We start from the raw sequence: 19,872 nt of genomic DNA, 5'->3' as shown, positions 1-19,872 counted from the left end.
AACACTGCAAAAACTTTAGCTTAGGACCTCCGTTTTCTAAGGCGTTTGACTTTATGCATTTAGCGTGCCAGATCCAGAAAGCTTGTTCTCAGTGTTATTTAATGGAAATATATATTAGTATTAACTATCAATCATAAGCATGCTGACATAGCCCGGCCGTCCCGCATTTATACTAGTGTCCACTTTCCCCGCTTCCAAACATCATGCGATTTGGTAACACACGCTCGAGTCTGCCAAAAGTTCAACCTTGCGTCTCCCTACTTTTGGAATGTAGCATGTCGTCGCAAACAAGAACCATGCCACACCTTTGATTGTCTCAATCGCGGCGACACTTCTTCCTCCTACCTCCATGACATCATAATGGAGACCCTTGCGATAACCACCCTCGTTGGGAATGTCGTTCAGTTTATTGACTTAAGCGGTAAGCTAATTGCGAAGTCGACGGAGCTCTACCAGTCCAGCGAAGGGGCGCTTGCCAAGAACATCGATATCGAGACGGCAACAAATCATCTGATGCTTCACAGTAATAAGGTCAAAGACGCCGCTCCTGCTACAATTAGCAATGGTGCGCTCAAAAAGCTCTGCGAATCATGATAGTCCACTGCCGACGAACTACTCACAGCGTTGAAAAAAAAGTCAAAGTTATAGTGAAACAAGGCAGAGGGAAAAGCACTAGGAAGGCCTTGCAGAGTGTGTGGAGCAAGGAGAAGATTCGTGAGCTCGAAGTACGGCTAACAAAGTTTAGGGAAGAGCTCAACTTGCACGTTACCGTGGATCTTAGGTGTGTAGGCATATTACTAGGTGATAACCGCGCTAACTACATATATGGTATAGAGAGCAAGTCTTGCAACTTGAGGAAATTTATACAGATCACCTTAGAGATCTTGGTTCGACCACGCAAAGAGTACATGATGCTATTGTTGCACAACAGGATGTCTGTAAGGTGGTGCATGATATACAGATTGCTCAGATGGGAACTTTGCACAGTAAGATGGTATTAAGATTTAAAGACGAACATGCCAATACTCGCTGTGAGGTAATTAGAGAAACAAAATCAAATATCCAAACAGAGCATGCAATCACCCATCGCGAGATAGTTCAAGAGATTCGGGTAAGACTTCTTCACAGTCTCTGCTCCTTATGTTAACCTTTCCAGCAACATGCACAAGAAACGTTCCTAACTATTCCACGTAAATCCTGCTGGTTTGTCCAGCTCACAAGGAATAACCACTTCGTCGGCCGCAGTCCCCAAATCCACCAACTAGAGGCTAGCCTTTTTGGAGAGAACCACCCCTCCAAGGTTCAGTCACCGGCCTTGGGGGTGTCGGCAAGACCCAGATTGTGCTTGAGCTAGCTTACAGAACGGGAGATAAACGTCCCGATTGCTCAGTCTTTTGGATATCTGCAACTAGAATGGAGAATGTCCAACAAGCGTACCTCGAGATCGCCCAGCAGCTACGCATACCAGGGTTGAGGAGTAAAAAAGAAGATGTTAAGGAGCTTGTGCAACACTACCTAAGTCAGGAAAGCGCAGGCCAGTGGCTGCTAATATCGGATAATGTTGATGACTTGGATACGTAGCTCAAGACCGAGAGCAGTATGACATCGGCCCGCCCTATTGGTTTGCTGCCGAAAAGCGAAAAAGGATCAATAGTCTTTACAACACGAAGCCGGAAGGCCCTACTGATATCCTTCCTGCCCTCTCTAACTTGGCCAAGCAATGGAACCAAGATCAATCAGATCACTACCTGGCAAGCTCATGGAAAAAATTTCCAAATCCAGGACTTGCCCTAGTCGACCATTCGAACCAAAAGAAGACCTGTGGATTAAACAGCACCCACATGGCCATGGGGCTTCCACAGGCCCGGGGATTACATCTATTACAATTAGGTGATTGTCACACCGTTGGAATGGGCGACTATCATAGAAGCAACTTGTGCACCCAGCGGTCCTGGCCCAACTGGTGCAATATCGTCGGGACATTTGTTGATACCCAACCAGAGGATGCCTGCTATCATTCACTACTGGTTTCTGTACCCGACAAGCTCCGAAGAAAGCAACACGGACGGTCCGGATCACCTGAGAGCAGGTATGGTACTATGTTAATTTCGACTACCCGATCTAGGAAGAGCGCAACAGCCACCTCGCAAGCAGATCTAGTTGCAATTGCCAACATGAAACCTTCAATTGGTGGTCTGAGAATGTTCAAATGTTTGACTCTAAAGGCAATCGATACAGAGGCGAGCGTTTGAGAACGATGCGGTCTAGTCAATCTACAGAAGGGTGCGGTGCCGCCAGGATCGTACGTGCCGTCTCAAAGCTCACGTTTTGGTGTTCAATCCAGTCTACAGTGGAAAGTGGATCCTAACATGCCTACGAGGATCTAAATGGGAATATCTGGGATCTGTTTGAGAAGGCAGAAGCCAAGACTTCAAAGATTGTTTAAGGGGTGAAAATAATTGCGCCTTTCCCTTCTTGGTCAAGTGCGCTTGTGGTGAAGCTGACTACGCGAACTCAAGACTCTCAATCATCCTGAACATGAACCAGCAATCAACACCCAATTTCCCTCCTACTACAGTCTAGAATCGACCATTAGTAATTTAACAGCGCACAGAGCAAGTATCTAGAGACTTCGAGAAGAATTTTCAGACAATGGGGATCGGCAGCCAACATTCACACCCACAATAGCAGAGTAGCTTGCTTTCCTCAGACTCCGGAATCAGCTTTAGATATCTAAGTCGCTGTCACGAAGATGGCAGGAGGTTCCAGGAAGTTTCACAGCAAATCCAGAAATGGATGTGGGCAGTGCAAACAACGAAGGAGAAAAGTACGTTTCGCGCTAACTTTTTGGGATGGCTTACTGCTTTTTGGCGGTCTTTGCCTTCCATAAAGTAGTTGCCTACTCCCAGCTCCCATGGGCTCACTCTGAAATCCAAACAGTGCGATGGAAAGCCACCTCGATGCTCTAACTGTAAGCGTTGGGGGAAAATATGTGACTATACTGCATTGAGTGCAACGGTCGCACAGATACCACATCCGGTTTATTTATGGTACACTTTCTATTGAGAAACACCGACAGTTCTGTGGACTGACCCTTTTCGCAGTTCGTTTCCGGTGAACTCATACCCCCTTACCTATCTCTCTCCGTCGTACACACTGGAAACTCGGGACGTAGCACTACTTTACCAATACGCAACGCAAACATCGATTTCCCTTTCATCTACAGAAGACTTGACAATTTGGCAAGTAAACATTCCGAATGAGGCCAGGGTACACCTTTATCTACTGCATAGTCTCCTTGCTCTCTCCGCCTTGCATTTATCTTCCCGCACGCCATCTCCAGAGCGATTGAAGCACTTCGATGTAGCCCACGGGCACCACAGTCGAGCAGTAGCTTTTTTTCGATCCTCAGTTCATACTATAACTCCTGGGAATGGGAGTGCAGTTGCGGCATTCTCCTTTCTCGTTGTCGTGTTTTCTTTGGGACTTCCAATACTGTCTGGCTTCCCAATGTCAACAAGTCCATTTTCAACATTCACTGACATTCTCCAAACACTCCGACAGGCATGGCATGCTCTAGATATCGTTCTTCCTGGCATCGAGCAAGGGCCACTGGGCCCCCTCATTAGACGGAGCTTGAACGGTGGAAAGTCATGTCCTATGCATATAAAAGGCCGCGAGATCCTTGGCTTTCTTGAACGCCTCAACGAATCTTCCACGGATAGTCAATCACACAAAGCAATCTACCGACAAGCATTGGGTACATTGAGATCCTTCTTTACTTCCATACCGGATTCGCCGCCCTCGTGGTCAAAGTCCCTCAGATGGCTTACGTCAGTTTCGAACCAATTCTTTACATTTCTCCAGGAGAGACGGCCGTTTGCTATGATCCTTCTAGCACATTGGTGCATTCCACTTTATCGAGCACCGAATTTTTGGTTTACCGTATGGGCGAAAAGAATTGTGGTTGATCTATGGGAGAATGAGAGTTGGGAGCCGGGGTGGAGACTTGCAATGGTGTGGCCAGCGGAGCAAGTCGGAGCTATCCCAGTTAATTTGCATTCGGAGCAGTGCCTCTGTCTGAGCTGCCAGGAAGGGCCCGCGATCTGAATCAGACGAAGCCATTTTGCGGACAAAAACATCAAGCTCCCCACACATTCGAAACGCTTTCAACTGCAGACAGCGCTTTCAATCATGGCACAGGGTGTTTCTGCAGAGGAGGCTATGTTTCCCAATATCAGAGGTTAAGCGTCGGACTCGCGCGAAACTGTGCTCTGAAAAGGACTGGCCAGGATTGCTTCTTCGAGGAGTGGCACCCTTAAATATACCTAATAATCGGTGTGTTTTACCAACATTAGATGACACCAGCAGCATCGGTGGACAAGAACAGACACAGCAGCATGCAATGCCAAGCTTGGCCTCTAAGGAAGCTCTTTCTTGTAGATGAGGCTTATTTCAGTGCGCATGTGGTCAAAATTTTTTGCTTCAATCTTCTCTCCAAGTTTAGGCGTCGTGGAACTTAAGAGTCCTAGTTTTGGAAATTTTCGCTACTCCTGATAGATTTGGTGGCACGAAAGTACAGATCCAGGGACAAGATACTCCATTAGGAAAATGGAAGAAGTGAACAAGCTTTAAAGAGTTGGTGTTGGAATTGAACCTGGGGTTACAGTTGGAGATGGGACAGGGTTCTGAAAAGAGTCTTTGAAAAGTTCCGCTCTTCATCACAGTCACTAATCCCTATTAATCAATTCAAAACTGATCTATATCCCTGTGTAGCCAATTAGATCGTTGATAGCTTCATTTGTCCACTCCGACTATCATCATAATTGTAGTCACCACATTCTCCTGGTATCAGAACCCAACGAATCTACTCTGAGCCCTGCGACCGTGCGGTCCAGGCGCCAGGCACCGGGTCAATCTGGAGAAATCAAAAACTTACAAGGCGAAGTGCCGATCACGCCTGGAGTAATAGGTTATGGTAATTGCTTAAAGGTGGAGTGTGAGGTTCCTTGGCAACGTGGCCGTTAATATAAAACAATCTAGACGCGCTATGGTCACGAACCTGGAGTACAGAAATAATGTCAAGACGTCGAACGGCTACGTCAGAAGATCTCACGCTTTCACTCCTTGAGCAGATTTTGCAAACAGCGTTGGGTATTTGAATCGGAAGAGAGCAGGAACTTAAAGCTGCACCTACGTTCGACTTTCCTCTCCACACAACCCTGGTACGAATTTACTTCGGCATCAAACTTCGACGATCTTCGGCAAACTTCTCCAAGCGATCCAGACTCGATCACTCAAGATGCGAATCTCTCTTCTACTCGGTTTCTTGGGCACCGCCGTGACTAGCCTTCCTACCAATGAGCGCGAGTTCGTGGACGCTGGTCGCGGCAAGATCCCCATTGGTCGAGCATGCACAGGAGTTGGATTGGCAGAAACCTGCACTACCTTGACCATGACGACTCCAAACGAGTGTGTGACTGCGGTCAGCAAAGAACTCCCACTGTATGCAACCCAAAACTCATTTCCAAATCCATAGCAGCTATTCAACCATCAAATTCCTTCTCCCTGCATACAAACTCAAATATACACATCTTCACTGAATACCTCAATCTAACATGCCCCAGCGACCGATGTATCATGTCTCTCGAAATCACCGCCCGCCAACCCTGCGCCTTCTTCTCCCTGGAAGCTTGCATCAATCCCGCAGGCACCCACGCTATGGTCGTCCAAGGTCCAGCCCGACTCCCGACTCTACCGGGAGCGATGCAAGATGCGATTCAAGCGTACATATGCGGCCCAAATGCGACGAACTTCGCGCCGAATGCGACTATGGCTGCTGGAACTGTTGTCGTAAATATTCCAAAGCATGTTCGGAATGTTGAGGTTAAGGAACGGGATGATGAGGTATGTTGTATTTTTGTTTCTTGCTGTCCACTTCAACCGCATCGCGAAGAGACGTAAAACAGCGACCAGAAATATTGCATCTTGTCACTTAGCGTTGAACTTCATCAGGGTAATTCCGCGTAATACTTGCCTCTTATTGACCTTCTATCTTACTTAAGGGTGGTTTAACAGGTGAATTCTACCCTAATCATGTTTGAATTCGGTGATAAGACGCATTTGTCGATCCTCATGATTTTGAGATTCAATAGATTGATAAATTTCAGGGTACGATTCCCGATGACGGCCGCGGGGCCACCATCTTCAAACAGCAAGACCTGATCGGCGAAACAGTTCCTGCCGACAAAACCGCCATCCCGGGAAACGCTTGGTGCACTGATCTGACCATGATCTATGGGAACTGGGATGGTCGAGTACGCTCTCTTGTTGTTCAGCTGGGATATAAGTGTCAGTTTTATACGTAAGTCTACCTCTCTCTTTCCCACTCCCATCACCTTTAGCCCGCTTTAAACCTCTCCTCTAGCTGGGTTTAGTTGCACGAGTGAAGTAATACTAACATGAGAGTGTTCTAGAACCTATGGATGTCCATCTAGCAGCCCAAAACTATCCCTCGGATCCAAAGATGAGTCAACGAAACTGCGGACGCTGAGTGAGGAGTTCGACGAGAAGATTCATAGTGTCGTTTGCGTGAAGATCTAGTCTCTCCTGTCCAGTATCATTCCCTATCCATTTCTCGGAGAGGCAGCGTTGCGGATTTCGATTGGCTGTCTGGATTTCCCAGTTTGTATTTCCTTCATTTGCATCTCGTGCATATAGTTAGCATCAATTAATTAACTATGAACGGAGAAGGGGAGAGGAGGGAGGAGCTGAAAGGGAATCAGCTACGCTTTGCTATAGTAGGAACAGCAAAGACAGGCACGACTGGGTTAGATTGCATTTGTGTATATCATTTTACTGCATACAACCTCTCTAGTCAGGCTCGGAAAACTTGTAACGGTAGTTAGCTATATCATGCTCAAGGGGTATCCAGACCATATCACATCGTTTACAAGGCTAAATTCTCAGTGCCTACTCACCCTTCTCTCTGAAGAACACATGCATACAGCCCTCACCCTATCATTCCACTTGCTGGATTTCACAGACGCATTTATTAAACAAGTACTACAGAACGCTGATCCCTAACTATCTGATAACCGCAAAAAAGTAGCAGCAATTCAAGGAGATAACCGTACAAAATTACACTACCATGGCAGTGGCAAAGGAACACACACACCCACACACACAGAGAGAGAGAGAAAGAGGGGCTAGGAAGTGACTGCCAACACGCCTACTTTTTTTTCAGAACGCCGGGTTGCGCCCTTGAGTCAAAGTCATGCCTTCAACTCCTCTAGAATGCGACCTTGCCTGCATGGTGCCAAAGCTGAATAGTTGTCAGTTGCTCGTTGATTCCAATGGCAGTGAAAACAAAAGGGACAGAGACCAGTTAGCCCAGGGTGTCAGCCAATGCAAACGTGACAGATTGAAACCTGCCTTCCCCTACTCTAGTGGTCCTTCACTCACCCCATCCATCCCACAACCCGAGGAATAGCTTCTCACGCCTTCCCCCTCTTTGCCAGATAGTACGTCAGCAGATTTAAATGCTGTTCCCTCGCCCCGGCAACGGCCTTCCAAAAAGCCTCTTTCTCCCCCCCAATCCTCTCATGCAGACTAATGCAAACCTCGACGTCCGCCTTACGTATATCTGCATCCGTATCATCTAGACACTTAACTGCTAGCTTGCCTAATCGCGCTGTCTGTTCCGGAGACAGCGTTACGTTCTTCGCCCCCGAGATCTGGATAAGGCTGGAGAGCGCGCCGAGGGCCATTGTGGTGGTGCGCGTGGCGGCTGATTGGGATGTAGAGTTGGTGGAGCTGGTGGTTGATTTGGAGGCGGGGGAAGAAGATGGGGAGGATGGGGGTGTGGATTCGATGAGCGAGAGGACGGCGTCTAGGCAGTCTGTTGTTTGGCCGTATTTGATGATTTCGTCGGCGGTGGCTTCAAGGTCTGTTGCGATATGCGAGGTGTTCTCGTACTGGGATTTGGTTTGTAGAACGGTGCAGAGCACGCGTGCGAAATACTTCGCCGTCTCCTTGCGGTATAGAGAGAGCATGGCACGAATTGTCGCAAGCGCCTGAACCTTTAGATTTGCGGCCTTCATGGGTGTTTGTTTTAGCGTCTCAATAGGAGCTTCGAGATAGTCCAAGGATGCAAGAAGTAGTTCTCCAAACTTTTCGTCTTCGATGCCCCAGATATCTTGATTGGATTTGATCATGTCTTGCAGCTTACGGAACATGACTGCTTCAACTGTTCGGCTGCGGATTTTGTTGATGCCGCTGGTAAGTAGCTGCCTATTTTTGAGAACTTCTGGTCGCGCTGCGTCATTATCCGCTAGCATGACGCTTCCGGTGCTAGTGGTCTTGTGGTGACCTCGAACTCGCTCTTCGGTTCCATCGCCCATCATTGTGTTGCTACTTGTGCTGTCGGTGCTCTGACGCCGTTCGATGCTCTTTTCATTCATGTTTAGTGGAAGCTCCTCGAGCACGGGCTTCTCAGTCTCTACGATAGCACCTGGTTCATCACCCACGAATGGATCCTCATAAACCTGAACCTCTTCTTGGACATCAGTGCCTCGCGTGCTCGGTCGGTCTGGTGACCTCATACGTGGGCTTCGTGTCGTCGCGAGGGGAATACCAGAAACATCAGCCATCGACTTGGGGCTCCTGAGCATAGTCGAGAGAGGGCTGGCGGTTCCAAGTCGGCCCGGAGAAGGAGTTGGCTTGGGTGGACTCCGCTGGGCTAGCTGTGCGGTAGGTTGTGTGAGATTTGGAATAACCATTGTGAAGTTATCGTCAATCCCTACATCCATCATCCCACTGTCAACAGACATCGTCTTTTCCACTCCAGGTCGGTGCCGGAAAGGAGTCACGCCTGGCTCCTGATGGCTCGCGAACCTACCGAAAGGTTTTACCAGTGTCAAATCTTCGTCCTTAGATGGGCTAAGAGCAGGGCTTCCATGTTGTGATGGCGCGCTAGGCGTCTTGCGATGCATTGCAATCTCGCCCAATCTAGACTTGCTTCGGATGGGACTTACATTGGGGCTTTGCTGGGTCTGAGCACGAGGACGGATGCTGCTCTTAGGAACAGCTGATTTCTTGGCTGTCGCTGCGGGGGTTTTCTCCGGCGTCATTGACGGTGTCACATTCTTTCCTGCGCGACGAGAGGCATATGGATCTGCTGTTGCGGGCCGAACCAACTCCGGTCGAGGACGCATCGGCCGTCGAAGTGTACCCGCCATTAGCGAACCAGTACCAGCTCCAGTTGATGCCAAAGCCAGTTTTGATGATCCGCCGGACATTGCTGATGGCGGTCTTACGATAGTCGAAGACGCAGTTGACGAATTCGACGCGGTTCTCGAGCCAAAAGATTTCGCTGAGAGTGATTTTGCGGGTGAGTAACTTGCTTGAGCAGAGCTGGGGCGTTCTAGTCCACCTTTGGAGGCAGCCAGCTTTGCCCTCCTTTGTTCAGCAATCTTCTCTTTCAGTGCAGCTCGGGCGGCTCCTCCGCCGGCGCCAACAGACTTGGAGAATGAAGAAGCGCTCGCCTGTGATGACGTGAGAGATGCATTGGGGTTGTTAGGGTCTTTTTCCAACGCAGTCTTCTCCCTCTTCTCGAGAGTTGCCATCATGCTAGACTACAATTAGCGAATGTGCTTACATGATCTAAAAAGATACTTACGCTTCAGCTCTCTGAGGCCATACCAACGCAAAAGTGAAGTAGGTGCTTCGGTATGCCTCACGAACCTTGGGATTAGCATCAGCAAGCCCTTTCCTGATAATCTTGTCTAGGATCTCAAGGCCTCCCGAGTGCTCAATCGGGGATTTATGTTTCTTTATCAGGGTCTTCACCCAGCCAGCCGAAAAGGTGCGGGGCTGCACATTCTTGTCTTGCGATGCAAAGGACACGTGCGGCAGCAGCCGTCCCGTGTACGATACGTTGGAGAGAATGGTGTCAACCGTGGTGTTGCCGTTTTGAGCAGCGATGTTCTTAGTCGCGGCACACATCTTGACAAAGTTCTGGAGCAGAATCTCGACCCAAGGATCCATGGCGGGGCCCAGCGTCTTTGCGAGTTCCTGGATGAGCTGGCAGCCATTTGATGACATGGTGGTCCGCAGCGTATTTGCCACTTTCAATATGCCATCTAGCAAAGACTTTATTCCCGTGACGAAGGCGACATGGAACTCGGTAGGTGCATTGCCCTTGGTGATTCGGCGGAGCTTGAGGGTGCTCTTGTCCCGGGCCAGCCAGTTTTGCTCATTCTCCTTGCCCTCAAAGCAGGGCGCCATGTCCCGGAATATGTCGTCCAGCTCTCGCTGTGTGTACAGGTGGATTGGGTCCATGGGCACCGCCTCGGTAGGCGGAGGTGCCTCCGACAAGAGACTGTCGGCGAACCCAGTGTCGGGCTGCAGAGACTCTGCTCGCGCTGTGGAGATTGGGCGCGCAGGTGGTGGCGGCATGTCTGCCTCTGGAGACACAGACTCGCTCAGGTGGGTGTTGATGTAGTTCGCGATGGTTTTGCGGACGTCGAACTTGACCAATTGCTTCTTCAAGTCGACCTTTGCGTGCTCGGGTGCGTTTCTACAGGAAGTCAGCAATCCACCACGGCCGTCCAAGCGTATCGGAGCCGCACCTGAACAACTCCACGACGGCAGCTTTCGCAGTCTCGCGGACCCCGGGGTCGGCATCCTCGAGGTTTGCAACGAGCTGTGGGACGAAGCCGCGGAAGGGAAGGCCTTCGGTCTTGTTCATCTTCACTACCCACTGCATCGACATCTCCTTGGCGCGGGGATTAGTGCCCTTCATGGCATTTTCCTTGACCATGGCCTCGATCTCCACCTGGGAGAGCGGCCAGAGCTCGGAGAGGATTTGCGACGCGGCATTGCGGTGGCTTTCACGTGCATCGCCCAATCGGTCGAGCAAGATAGGGAGCAGCCTGTGGGACTGCGAGGCAAGGGTAGTGGTTTGGTTCTGCAGCACCAGACGTTTGATGAGGTGGTTCAATGTCGAGAAGCCAGTCGAGCAGAGAGCCGCCGAAGTGTTGGCGCTGATGGCGAGCCTGATGGCCTCAAAGATGGGAGCCTGCGCGCTCTCTGAGACGCGGTTGTGCTTGATGCCCGATTTGAGATTGTTAAACAGGGTAAGCTTGGTGTCGACGGCAGTTGAAGGCTTCTTCAGCGCTGCGAGGAGGGCGGCGGCTTGCTCCTCCATGTTTAGGAAATGTTATTGAGCTTCGGTACAGTACGCGGGGTACATGAGGGCTCTGGATAAACAGTGGAGTGTGTGTTGTCGTGAGGAGACGCCCGCAGCTGGCCAACAGGGCTAGCGCGTTTTGGCCCACCTGTTGCCGTGATACGAGGAGTGGGCCCGTCAATTTGTACCTCATCCTGGCAAACTCATCACCTCCCAGTAATAATTACCTGGCATTGCATTTGAGGTGAATTTGAAAAAAAATAAAATAAAATATTAAATAAAATAACTGAAAGAGTGAAGATGAAGAATCACGTGCCCTCCATTCAAGACTTACCTTGCTGAGCGGGTGCGCGCATTCCGTACCAACCCGTTTGCGGCTTTCACTCCGCCGTGTTTCCAGCATCTATCAATCCTTCCTGCAGCCACAAGCCTCAAACACACTGCTGTTTGTTCAACTTTAGCCCCGTCCACTTCGCCTTGGCCTTCGGTTTGTGGCCTTGCTAGTTGCTGACTGCCGCAGAAGGTCATAGCACCGCCACGGCGCCCAGTGAGATTTGATTCGGAATCAAACCATCTCTCACACAGCAGCAACTAACCTCAGGCTAACTCCGTCTTCTCGTCTTTCTCTTTCCTCAGCCAATTGCGCCCCTTCCATCCTTCTCGTTCGTGCTGCATCTTTTGATTCCTGTTTCACTAGCCTAAGCCTCCATCCCTATTCCAAAGCCTCCCCTGGTTTACATCATTGAGCGTCCACCCCGGGATGTAGGATACGGAATCAACACCGGCATCAAAACACTATCTCGACAGATTATGCTGTACCGCTACCTGGCTTGCGGGTATTTGTCAACCTCAACTTCATTTTATTCCACCTCAACCTTGCGCTCTAGCGTTGTCTACTTCTGGCAGTGCTGATTATACTCGACATGACTGTCTCCATTGTGTGGAAGCATGTCCGTACCAATGGAAAGTCTACAGAAGCATTGGTCCACAAGGCTCTGTCCTCCTCGCATATAAGGGCGACGAGTCTCAGTTTTAACGAACTCTTATTTTCTAGAACTCAGTCACAACCATCTTTGATATCTTCTCTCCATCTTCCACTATCGAATAATATCATTCTTTTCATTTCGAAAGCCCCCAACTCCTGTTTCCTTTTCAATGGCCAACCATGTGGGGCAGCACGACCACACTCACCACAACGCTGAACACGATCCCATGATGCCTTCAAGGGAGAGTGACGACATGCACAAGATGCCCACAGGGCCAACGACTTCCATGATGCTATCACACACTCTCAGGGCCGACGATCCAGATAACCCAATGAACTGGCCCACCTACCGACGTGTGTACGCATCTGCTGTAGCATGGGCTTGCGGGTTCACAGTGTAAGACTATTCTCATTCTCAGAGTGCGAAGCATTGACACGGTGTAGAGCTTTTGGTATAACGATATACACGTCTGGACTCACGGATATTATGGCGACCTTCAATATCTCCATGACCAAAGCCATCTCAGGCTACTCGCTCTATCTATTTGGCATCTTCTTTGCGCCCATCTACAGCCCTCATCTTGCTGAAAGATACGGCCGGTCGATTCTATACCTCATCTGCCTCTTCGTCTGCGGTCTCTTTCACCTAGGTGCTGCTTTTTCGCAGTCATTCGCCGCCCTAGCTGCATGTCGCTTTTTCGCCGGTTTAGCAGGAGGACCTTGTCTCGTTTTGATTGAAGGTACCTTTGCGGATATTTGGTCTGCAGAGACGACGAACACTTACTACTCCTTCCTCGGAGTTGCTTCATACTTTGGCGCAGCTGCTGGTACATATACACTGCACCTTCCCCCAAAATCTTCAAATACTGACGGATATTCCCCTAGGTCCTATTGTGGGCAACTTCGTCGTCCAAGCAGGAGGCTGGCGATGGGCAGAATACACTGAATTAATGCTCATCCTAGTCGTATTCGCCTTCGCGATCGGCATGCCGGAGACCTACGGACGCGAGATTCCTCGACGACGAAACAAAGTCCGTAGCCTCGCTCCTCCCAGTCAGCCTTTGGCAGAGAGTGGCGTCACAATTGCCCAGATGGCTACCATCACAGTCATAAACCCTCTAAAGCAACTGGTCTTCGAGCCTATTGTCATCATGATCAGTTTCTGCCTGGCCCTGAACTGGGCAGTGACGTTCCAGTGGTTCATTACGGTTCCGGTTGTGCTTCAAACCGTATACGGTTTCAGTCCCCAAAGGGCCGGGATTGCCTTTAGCGGCGCTATTGGTGGAGCTTCTCTCGCAGCTCTCTGTACCATTGCGATTGAGCAAGCCATCTTCAGATCATGCAAGACGACTATGGCTATCGAAAAGCGACTTATTCCAGCAATGTATGGTAGCGTCCTTATCACCAGCTCCATCTTCTGGGTCGGGTGGACAGCTAAACCCTCGATCAACTATCTGAGTCCTATCTTTGGTACTGCTATTTTTGTCTGGGGTGGGCTGCACGTTCTTGTAAGTACATTTCCCTATTGTGTAAGCCGTATAGCTAACAAAGACTTTCAGATCTCTCTCGTCACATATCTCTTCGACGCCTACCCTCCCGCGGGCACACTCTCCGCTCTCACAGCCGCTGCATGCACTCGCATCGCCGTTGCTGGAATAATTCCTCTCGTCATTATCCAAGGTACGAACGACCTTCACCTCCAAAAAAAACCAAGACCCCCACCTCTAATAACAAGGCCCCTCACTAACAACGCCTACAGCATTCATGAATCTTGGGGGCAACTGGGCTTTGAGCATTTTCGGCTTCATCTCCATCCCTTGCATCGCCGTTCCGTTTGTCCTGTATAAATGGGGTCCTGCTCTTCGTGCTCGAAGCCCTTATAGCAAGAGCATGAGCATCCACAGCCATATCCCGGTTCCGATGGAAATGAGCCATATGGGATCTCAGCCGTATGAAGGCGCTGAGATGCACAATGTTCAAGTCTAGACATCGAGCTAGCTGCTTGGGAGCGCAAGCTCGAAGGACAAGTACGGTAGCTACCTAGGCTGCATCCATGCATAGCGTCTCTCACCATTTTTTTCTGTTCTCCTGTCATTAAACCTTGGTTATTTGCAAGCTCCGGTTTTCGGAGTTACTTTGTTTTCTTCGTAAACCTGTATCTAGACTTCAATCCTTCCCGGGACACTCCATCTCGGCTTACCGGAATAAGACACCACCACCTCGCTTCCCCAGATCTTATCTCTTCTTCTCATCACCCGATCACATTCATCGTCGCTCAGGTGTTTGTTACTCGCTTCGAGTCTTACGAATCAAATGTGTCATCGTCTGATATGGGCCTCTAAAGCTGTTGAGGCGGGGTAGCTCTTCCGAACCCCTGTCAATTTTCCGGAACCAATGCATGATGTGAACATCAAGCCCCGCTATATCCTGCGCTGAGTATCGGAGGTCGTGACGTGGGGTTCTGTGTCGGAGAACTTAAGAAGCACCCACCTTTCTCTTCAAACCGCTCTTTGCCAGCTTTCGTTCTCGTCAGTCACTAGGACACTTCTGAGTGCTCAAATCTTCGTACAGTATCCCTGATTCTTGTTGCTGAGTGAAAAAGAACTACTAACACGACTAGGTATCAAACACCTCAAACCTCAAATGTACAATCCACCCGCCAGTGATTTACCATGCACGAAGACATATTCTACGCGCGGGCATTATCTCAAAGTCATCAAGGTACAAACGCAATCAGTGTTAAGTATACTGAGCATGAAACCGGTGCTAGATTCCAACTACTGCTCTCTCCTCCCCACCTCACTTACTTCCATATACCACACATATATGAGATAGGTGAGGAGAGGAGGGGGAGTGGAGTAGTTGGGAGAAGGCTGAGATCATACGGTTTGAACTTGACTCTGGATAATACCAGCGAAAGGAATCATGCCTTCCCCAATCCTTCCTGATCGTCTTGGACACTCTGACTTCTCTAGACTTCAAATCCCAATAACGAGGAGTTAATTGAATCGTGAAAAATGTCTCCTCCAGCTGCGATCCACGAAACCGTCGTTCCAGCCACCACCAATGGCAATGGTCTGATGGGAATAAAGAAAGACCTCGCGGTCAAGGCCATGATAAATGGCCAAGCTAAGACGCTCGCTGAAATGGAGAATAAATGGGAGTCATTTACCTTCGCGCCTATTCGGGAGTCTCAAGTCTCCCGTGCTATGAGTATGCCCCCTCCTAACTCCTATGCGTACAATTTTAACATGGACGGTCAATGACAGCTCGTCGCTACTTCAACGACCTGGACACCTACGCCGAATCCGACATCGTCATCGTGGGTGCGGGTTCCTGCGGCCTCAGCGCAGCCTACATCCTCGGAAAGCAGCGCCCAGACCTCAAGATTGCCATCATTGAAGCCGGGGTGGCTCCTGGAGGCGGAGCGTGGCTTGGAGGCCAGCTTTTCAGCGCAATGGTGATGCGGAAGCCTGCCGATGTGTTTCTCGCTGACCTGGGAGTTCCGTATGAAGATGAGGGTGACTTTGTAGTGGTTAAGCATGCTGTATGTTTTGTCCTATCCTGTCTTGTCCTATCTCTCCAAGTCTCTCTGATCTGATATACTTATCATTTTCTTCTTCCTCTTACAATTGTACCTAAAATCTCCCACGATTTTAGAAGACTTAAATACTAACACATTCCCTTCAACAGGCGCTCTTCACTAGCACGCTCCTGTCCAGAGTTCTCTCCTACCCCAACGTAAAGCTCTTCAACGCCACCACCGTCGAAGACCTCATCACCCGTCCCTCCCCCACTCCTACCAACCCCTCTGCCATCTCTATTGCCGGCGTCGTCACAAACTGGACCCTCGTCAGCATGCACCACGATGACCAATCTTGCATGGACCCCAACACCATCAACGCCCCCCTCGTCATCTCCACCACTGGCCACGACGGCCCGTTCGGCGCATTCAGCGTAAAGCGGCTCGTCAGTATGCAGCAGATTGAGAAATTAGGTGGCATGCGCGGACTGGATATGCAGAGCGCAGAAGATGCGATTGTGAAGGGGACAAGGGAGGTGGTTCGAGGATTGGTCGTGGGTGGGATGGAGTTGAGTGAGGTGGATGGCGCGAATAGGATGGGACCGACTTTTGGGGCTATGGCGTTGAGTGGGGTTAAGGCTGCGGAGGAGGCTTTAAGGGTGTTTGAAGAGAGGAAGATGGAGAATGGGGGGAACTGAACTGAACTGAAACAAGCCCACTCCTGCTAGCTTAGTCCAGATGACAGGATTGTGGAGGGGGGAAGAAGATAGTGGGAAATACGTCTGTCTTTATTGAGATGCGTAAAGTCTTTGACTTGTTTTGAGGAGAATAAATGAATAAGACTGTTTCTTGTTCACAGCGCACATCTTGGGTGTTCGTGTCTCTGTGGTGCGTACATAATCTTGAAACGATGACCTGCACACATCCTTTTCTTTTAACTTGTTTAGCTTACTGAAATTGCAACGAGCCAACAATGCATAAATCAACATTAGGGATAGGAAAAAAAGTCGGCTGTGCATATAAAAGCAACATGGTACATTTAATATCATGAGCTATTCATATACTATTAGCTTAGGAAGGTGCGGTAGCGCTACACGTAAGATGTCACACTACCCCTTTCCCTAGATAGCATAGGTGCCAAGCCATTAACTAATACGAGACCTTTGAGTTCAGGTATCTCTGCTGGTATCCAACGATGCTACTGGCTTATTAGATGAAAATCCTTAACTCTCAGAATCCGTGTCAACTCTCGAGGCATTTTCACTTTTTTTCATGACGTATTTTCCATATTCATGTCAGCTATCGTGCATATCCCTCATTGGTCCACCTCAAGTTGCTCTTTGTATAATATCCTTTAAGTACGTGGAATCTGTGAAAATCATCCCACCTAAAACAACCTTTTCGATTCTAATTTCTGCACTATAACGTGCCTAGCCACCTTTATTATGCCTCATCTACACCACTCAATCAAGATCCAATTTCCTCTAGGCATAATTCCCATCCTCTACGAACCCCTTGATAGCCTTCCCCAAAGGGATGAAGCAACATCGGAGTTAGCTTGGCCCTGGTTGCGGAAATGCGAGAACTGCGGCACTTCCGAATCAGCACTGCTGCCTAGATTTCCTGCGGGTACCCCGACTGGCCTATCGAAGCCAATATTATAGCGCCAATGACACCGGTGTATGGATTCACATCGGATTTTTTAGGGAGAAACCATGGCCATACAAATTCGCCGAATGCATAACCCCCCTTAAGATTCCGAGTGGCTCCTATCTCAGATGCGGGGATTAAGACCAGATATTTTGTTTGTAGATGGCTCGTGTGGGTGCGCGGGGGGCAATTGAAGCTCAGCCAGTCTATATATCTTCCGTTTGTTACCGAATTGGAAAAGCTTATCCGAATGGACTGAATGAATTCGAACCGGCTAGATAGAACTTGAGCGTTTTCCTAAAGTCTGTATGTCACCCGGACTTGTACCTGGACAACCCGAACTTCTGACAAACCACACGTAACACGCTGTTGCTATCAACTGCTGGCCGAGAACAATCTGAAACAGCCCCTAGTTGGCAAACCTCATCAACCTGCAAGGGTTTGAACCCTCCTCCACCAGTTCCAAGTCTCTTCGGCTGTGCCGTTATATTATAATAATAATAATAGCAATTGATTGTGGTGGCTCCTCCCATTTTCTTATCTGTCGTTTCAATATCGCCTAAAGGTAGTGTAGTAGCTTTTTTCGCGCCGTATTACCAGCATTTCTTACAATAATCAGCGATGCTTAACAGCACGATGTTGCCGTCTACTTCCCTTATCCTAATTATGTGTCATAAGCACTAGTGCTATTGCCAAACTCATACATAGAGATTTAGGGATCCTTGTCCTTGTCGTCCTACTGCGTCACCACATTCGCGTAACCGCTGTCAACTGCCGGTCGTTGAAGGAGTCCGCCAATATGGCCTTTTCAAAATATCTTGCCAACATTTTCGACAGCATTGTTTCAATCGATCCATCCATCTCGCAGGCCATTGCACCTCAACCCTTGCTTCTACTTCGCACTCCATCTTGGCTGTCTGACTCCTCTCCCCCCTGCATGTTCCCAGTTTCATAGGATTACACACGAGGCATCTTGCCACTCCGGTCCTTTCAACACCACAGTTTACTGGTGTTCTGATTTTAGCTCTAGCACAATAGTCCATAAGACCAATGTCATGACGTATATAAGCATGGTGGAGTGAGGTCGACTCCACCAGCAAGTGGGGTGAAACCCTTGAACTTGCGAGGGATATGCCGAAATAGACTCCCTGCATTTCGTTGAGTCCCGGCTTCGTGCCACAGAAGAATCATCACCAATCGTCCCAGAACTTCCGGCCTATATAATCTAAAATTGAAAACATGCTCATCGGCTAGGGTTGTGAAAGGTCGCACGGTTATCGTTGCCCATTCTCGAAGATTCGGGCTACAAGCAAGACGATGATTTTGCGTTCCTCCAAGAGGACAATGAGTCCGAGAGGACGCAGCCTCAGATATATCTTCTTCTCCATGCGTGGTAACATGCAGAGCTAGATCAATATAAGCCATGCTTAGATTGCCCTGCATACTAAATATGATGCCCTAAATCAATTTCCTCTTCCTTCCTAGCCCTTGCCAATATTTTAACAATTTAGCTTTGCAACAACCTTTTGAACACTCCAGTTTGCTTCGTTCTTTTCCGATCCATATATTATTCTACATGTTGCTCAACTATGTACGGAGAAGCATAATTGTCGGCACAATATCTGATAGTGCCATGCCATATAGTTGATGGGGGTTGCGACAGTGAGTAATAGAAATCCCACCTACAAGGATGTTAGCTAAGATCTTTTAGCGGATGATACGAAATTTCTCCAGCCACATATTGACGAAGAATTCAGGGTTATTGCAGATCTCGTGACAGAGCTTGATGCCAATACAAACAATGCAGATGTCTAGATTTAGTTCGACGAGCCTTTCAGGCGTATGCTACTCAGATGGATGGAAATTTTAGAAAATGTTAGGGTTTATATCATCCCCAATTTATATCTTTGGTTTTCACCTATATCTTAAGTGGGGATCCCATTGCCTTGTACGTACGCTTCACGGTGACGTTCGAATATTCCTCCGAGCACTCCAGCTACTTCGTACACACAAGGCAGTAGAAACTTGCCACACTGTCACAATCACTTACAAGGACATCACTATGTCACACGCAGCATCACAACACATATTCTACTTCGACCAAGCTCTGAGAACAATATCCAGATCCAGAAGACTGCCACATATTCCCCATTCATTCATTCAAACTATTCTCAAAAGAAACCCTCAAGGGTATAAACTACCAACACCACCTCCCAGACGCCACCCATCCCTCAAACTATTCACCCATCCTTCCTTCCCTCCTCCTCACACCGTCCAGAAAAAGGTAGTATCATACAAAAGAAGCCTTCAGAGTGGGTAGGTAAGTCGACGCTAGGGCATCCATAAAGAGCGCCATCTCATGCCAACCACTCCAAGCGGCACAAAAAAACGCCGGGAAAACCACCAGCCGTACAACGCCGGCATTCAAATGATCGTTAGAAGAAGAAAAAAAGTCGTTAGTTGCTAGTCAACCATTCCAATGCTTTGGGGGGAAGAAGGGTTGTAATTTGGGAAATCTGCGCT

General features: G+C 48.9%; 7 protein-coding genes across 7 annotated transcripts; 5 read left to right on the top strand and 2 right to left on the bottom strand.

The window, feature by feature from the left end:
- Nucleotides 1-1,296: 1,296 nt before the first annotated feature.
- BDR25DRAFT_219683 (uncharacterized protein) lies at nt 1,297-1,581 on the top strand (the record flags this gene model as incomplete). Its single annotated transcript, XM_033684977.1, has 1 exon — nt 1,297-1,581. A coding segment is annotated over one exon (285 nt), but the record flags the coding sequence as incomplete, so codon positions are not given.
- Nucleotides 1,582-5,302: 3,721 nt separating this feature from the next.
- On the top strand, nt 5,303-6,603 carry BDR25DRAFT_312786 (uncharacterized protein; the record flags this gene model as incomplete). Its single annotated transcript, XM_033691328.1, has 4 exons — nt 5,303-5,505; nt 5,628-5,907; nt 6,171-6,364; nt 6,477-6,603. The coding sequence occupies 4 exons, from the start codon at nt 5,303-5,305 to the stop codon at nt 6,601-6,603; spliced, it is 804 nt and encodes a 267-aa protein (XP_033549753.1).
- A 443-nt stretch (nt 6,604-7,046) lies between these two features.
- BDR25DRAFT_283517 (uncharacterized protein) lies at nt 7,047-11,263 on the bottom strand. The gene is made up of 3 exons (XM_033688056.1): nt 10,632-11,263; nt 9,680-10,579; nt 7,047-9,630 (listed from the first exon to the last, which is right to left on the bottom strand). Exons 1-3 carry the CDS (start codon nt 11,207-11,209, stop codon nt 7,497-7,499), a joined length of 3,612 nt encoding a protein of 1,203 aa, XP_033549752.1. The 5' UTR covers nt 11,210-11,263; the 3' UTR covers nt 7,047-7,496.
- On the top strand, nt 11,253-12,393 carry BDR25DRAFT_353224 (uncharacterized protein; the record flags this gene model as incomplete). Its single annotated transcript, XM_033695135.1, has 7 exons — nt 11,253-11,279; nt 11,308-11,435; nt 11,498-11,682; nt 11,715-11,738; nt 11,777-11,923; nt 11,958-12,082; nt 12,139-12,393. 7 exons carry the CDS (start codon nt 11,253-11,255, stop codon nt 12,391-12,393), a joined length of 891 nt encoding a protein of 296 aa, XP_033549751.1.
- A 73-nt stretch (nt 12,394-12,466) lies between these two features.
- Nucleotides 12,467-14,162, top strand: BDR25DRAFT_219750 (MFS general substrate transporter; the record flags this gene model as incomplete). The annotated part of the gene is made up of 5 exons (XM_033684980.1): nt 12,467-12,573; nt 12,621-13,003; nt 13,062-13,684; nt 13,736-13,856; nt 13,936-14,162. The coding sequence occupies 5 exons, from the start codon at nt 12,467-12,469 to the stop codon at nt 14,160-14,162; spliced, it is 1,461 nt and encodes a 486-aa protein (XP_033549750.1).
- Nucleotides 14,163-14,704: 542 nt separating this feature from the next.
- Nucleotides 14,705-16,489, top strand: BDR25DRAFT_302504 (Thi4-domain-containing protein). Its single transcript, XM_033689809.1, has 5 exons — nt 14,705-14,741; nt 14,797-14,821; nt 15,152-15,389; nt 15,446-15,723; nt 15,870-16,489. Exons 3-5 carry the CDS (start codon nt 15,194-15,196, stop codon nt 16,395-16,397), a joined length of 1,002 nt encoding a protein of 333 aa, XP_033549749.1. The 5' UTR covers nt 14,705-14,741; nt 14,797-14,821; nt 15,152-15,193; the 3' UTR covers nt 16,398-16,489.
- BDR25DRAFT_353222 (uncharacterized protein) lies at nt 16,488-19,089 on the bottom strand (the record flags this gene model as incomplete). Its single annotated transcript, XM_033695134.1, has 16 exons — nt 16,488-16,614; nt 16,652-16,751; nt 16,810-16,881; nt 16,928-16,962; nt 17,027-17,068; nt 17,208-17,309; nt 17,339-17,623; nt 17,665-17,908; nt 17,960-18,009; nt 18,098-18,210; nt 18,253-18,282; nt 18,315-18,518; nt 18,589-18,807; nt 18,870-18,892; nt 18,945-19,031; nt 19,071-19,089. The coding sequence occupies 16 exons, from the start codon at nt 19,087-19,089 to the stop codon at nt 16,488-16,490; spliced, it is 1,752 nt and encodes a 583-aa protein (XP_033549748.1).
- Nucleotides 19,090-19,872: the final 783 nt, after the last annotated feature.

This window comes from Lindgomyces ingoldianus (genome assembly GCF_010093535.1).
Source record: "Lindgomyces ingoldianus strain ATCC 200398 unplaced genomic scaffold BDR25scaffold_10, whole genome shotgun sequence".
NCBI lineage: Eukaryota > Fungi > Ascomycota > Dothideomycetes > Pleosporales > Lindgomycetaceae > Lindgomyces > Lindgomyces ingoldianus.
This window is presented reverse-complemented; position numbering and strand designations above follow the sequence as displayed.

Coding starts and splice junctions, on each gene's coding strand:
- BDR25DRAFT_283517 (XM_033688056.1), bottom strand. CDS start 11,209: ATGGAGGAGCAAGCCGCCGCCCTCCTCGCAGCGCTGAAGAAGCCTTCA. Junction 10,580..10,631: donor GCCGTCGTGGAGTTGTTCAG/GTGCGGCTCCGA, acceptor GACTTCCTGTAG/AAACGCACCCGAGCACGCAA. Junction 9,631..9,679: donor TGGCCTCAGAGAGCTGAAGC/GTAAGTATCTTT, acceptor ATTGTAGTCTAG/CATGATGGCAACTCTCGAGA.
- BDR25DRAFT_302504 (XM_033689809.1), top strand. CDS start 15,194: ATGTCTCCTCCAGCTGCGATCCACGAAACCGTCGTTCCAGCCACCACC. Junction 15,390..15,445: donor TCAAGTCTCCCGTGCTATGA/GTATGCCCCCTC, acceptor GGTCAATGACAG/CTCGTCGCTACTTCAACGAC. Junction 15,724..15,869: donor TTGTAGTGGTTAAGCATGCT/GTATGTTTTGTC, acceptor TCCCTTCAACAG/GCGCTCTTCACTAGCACGCT.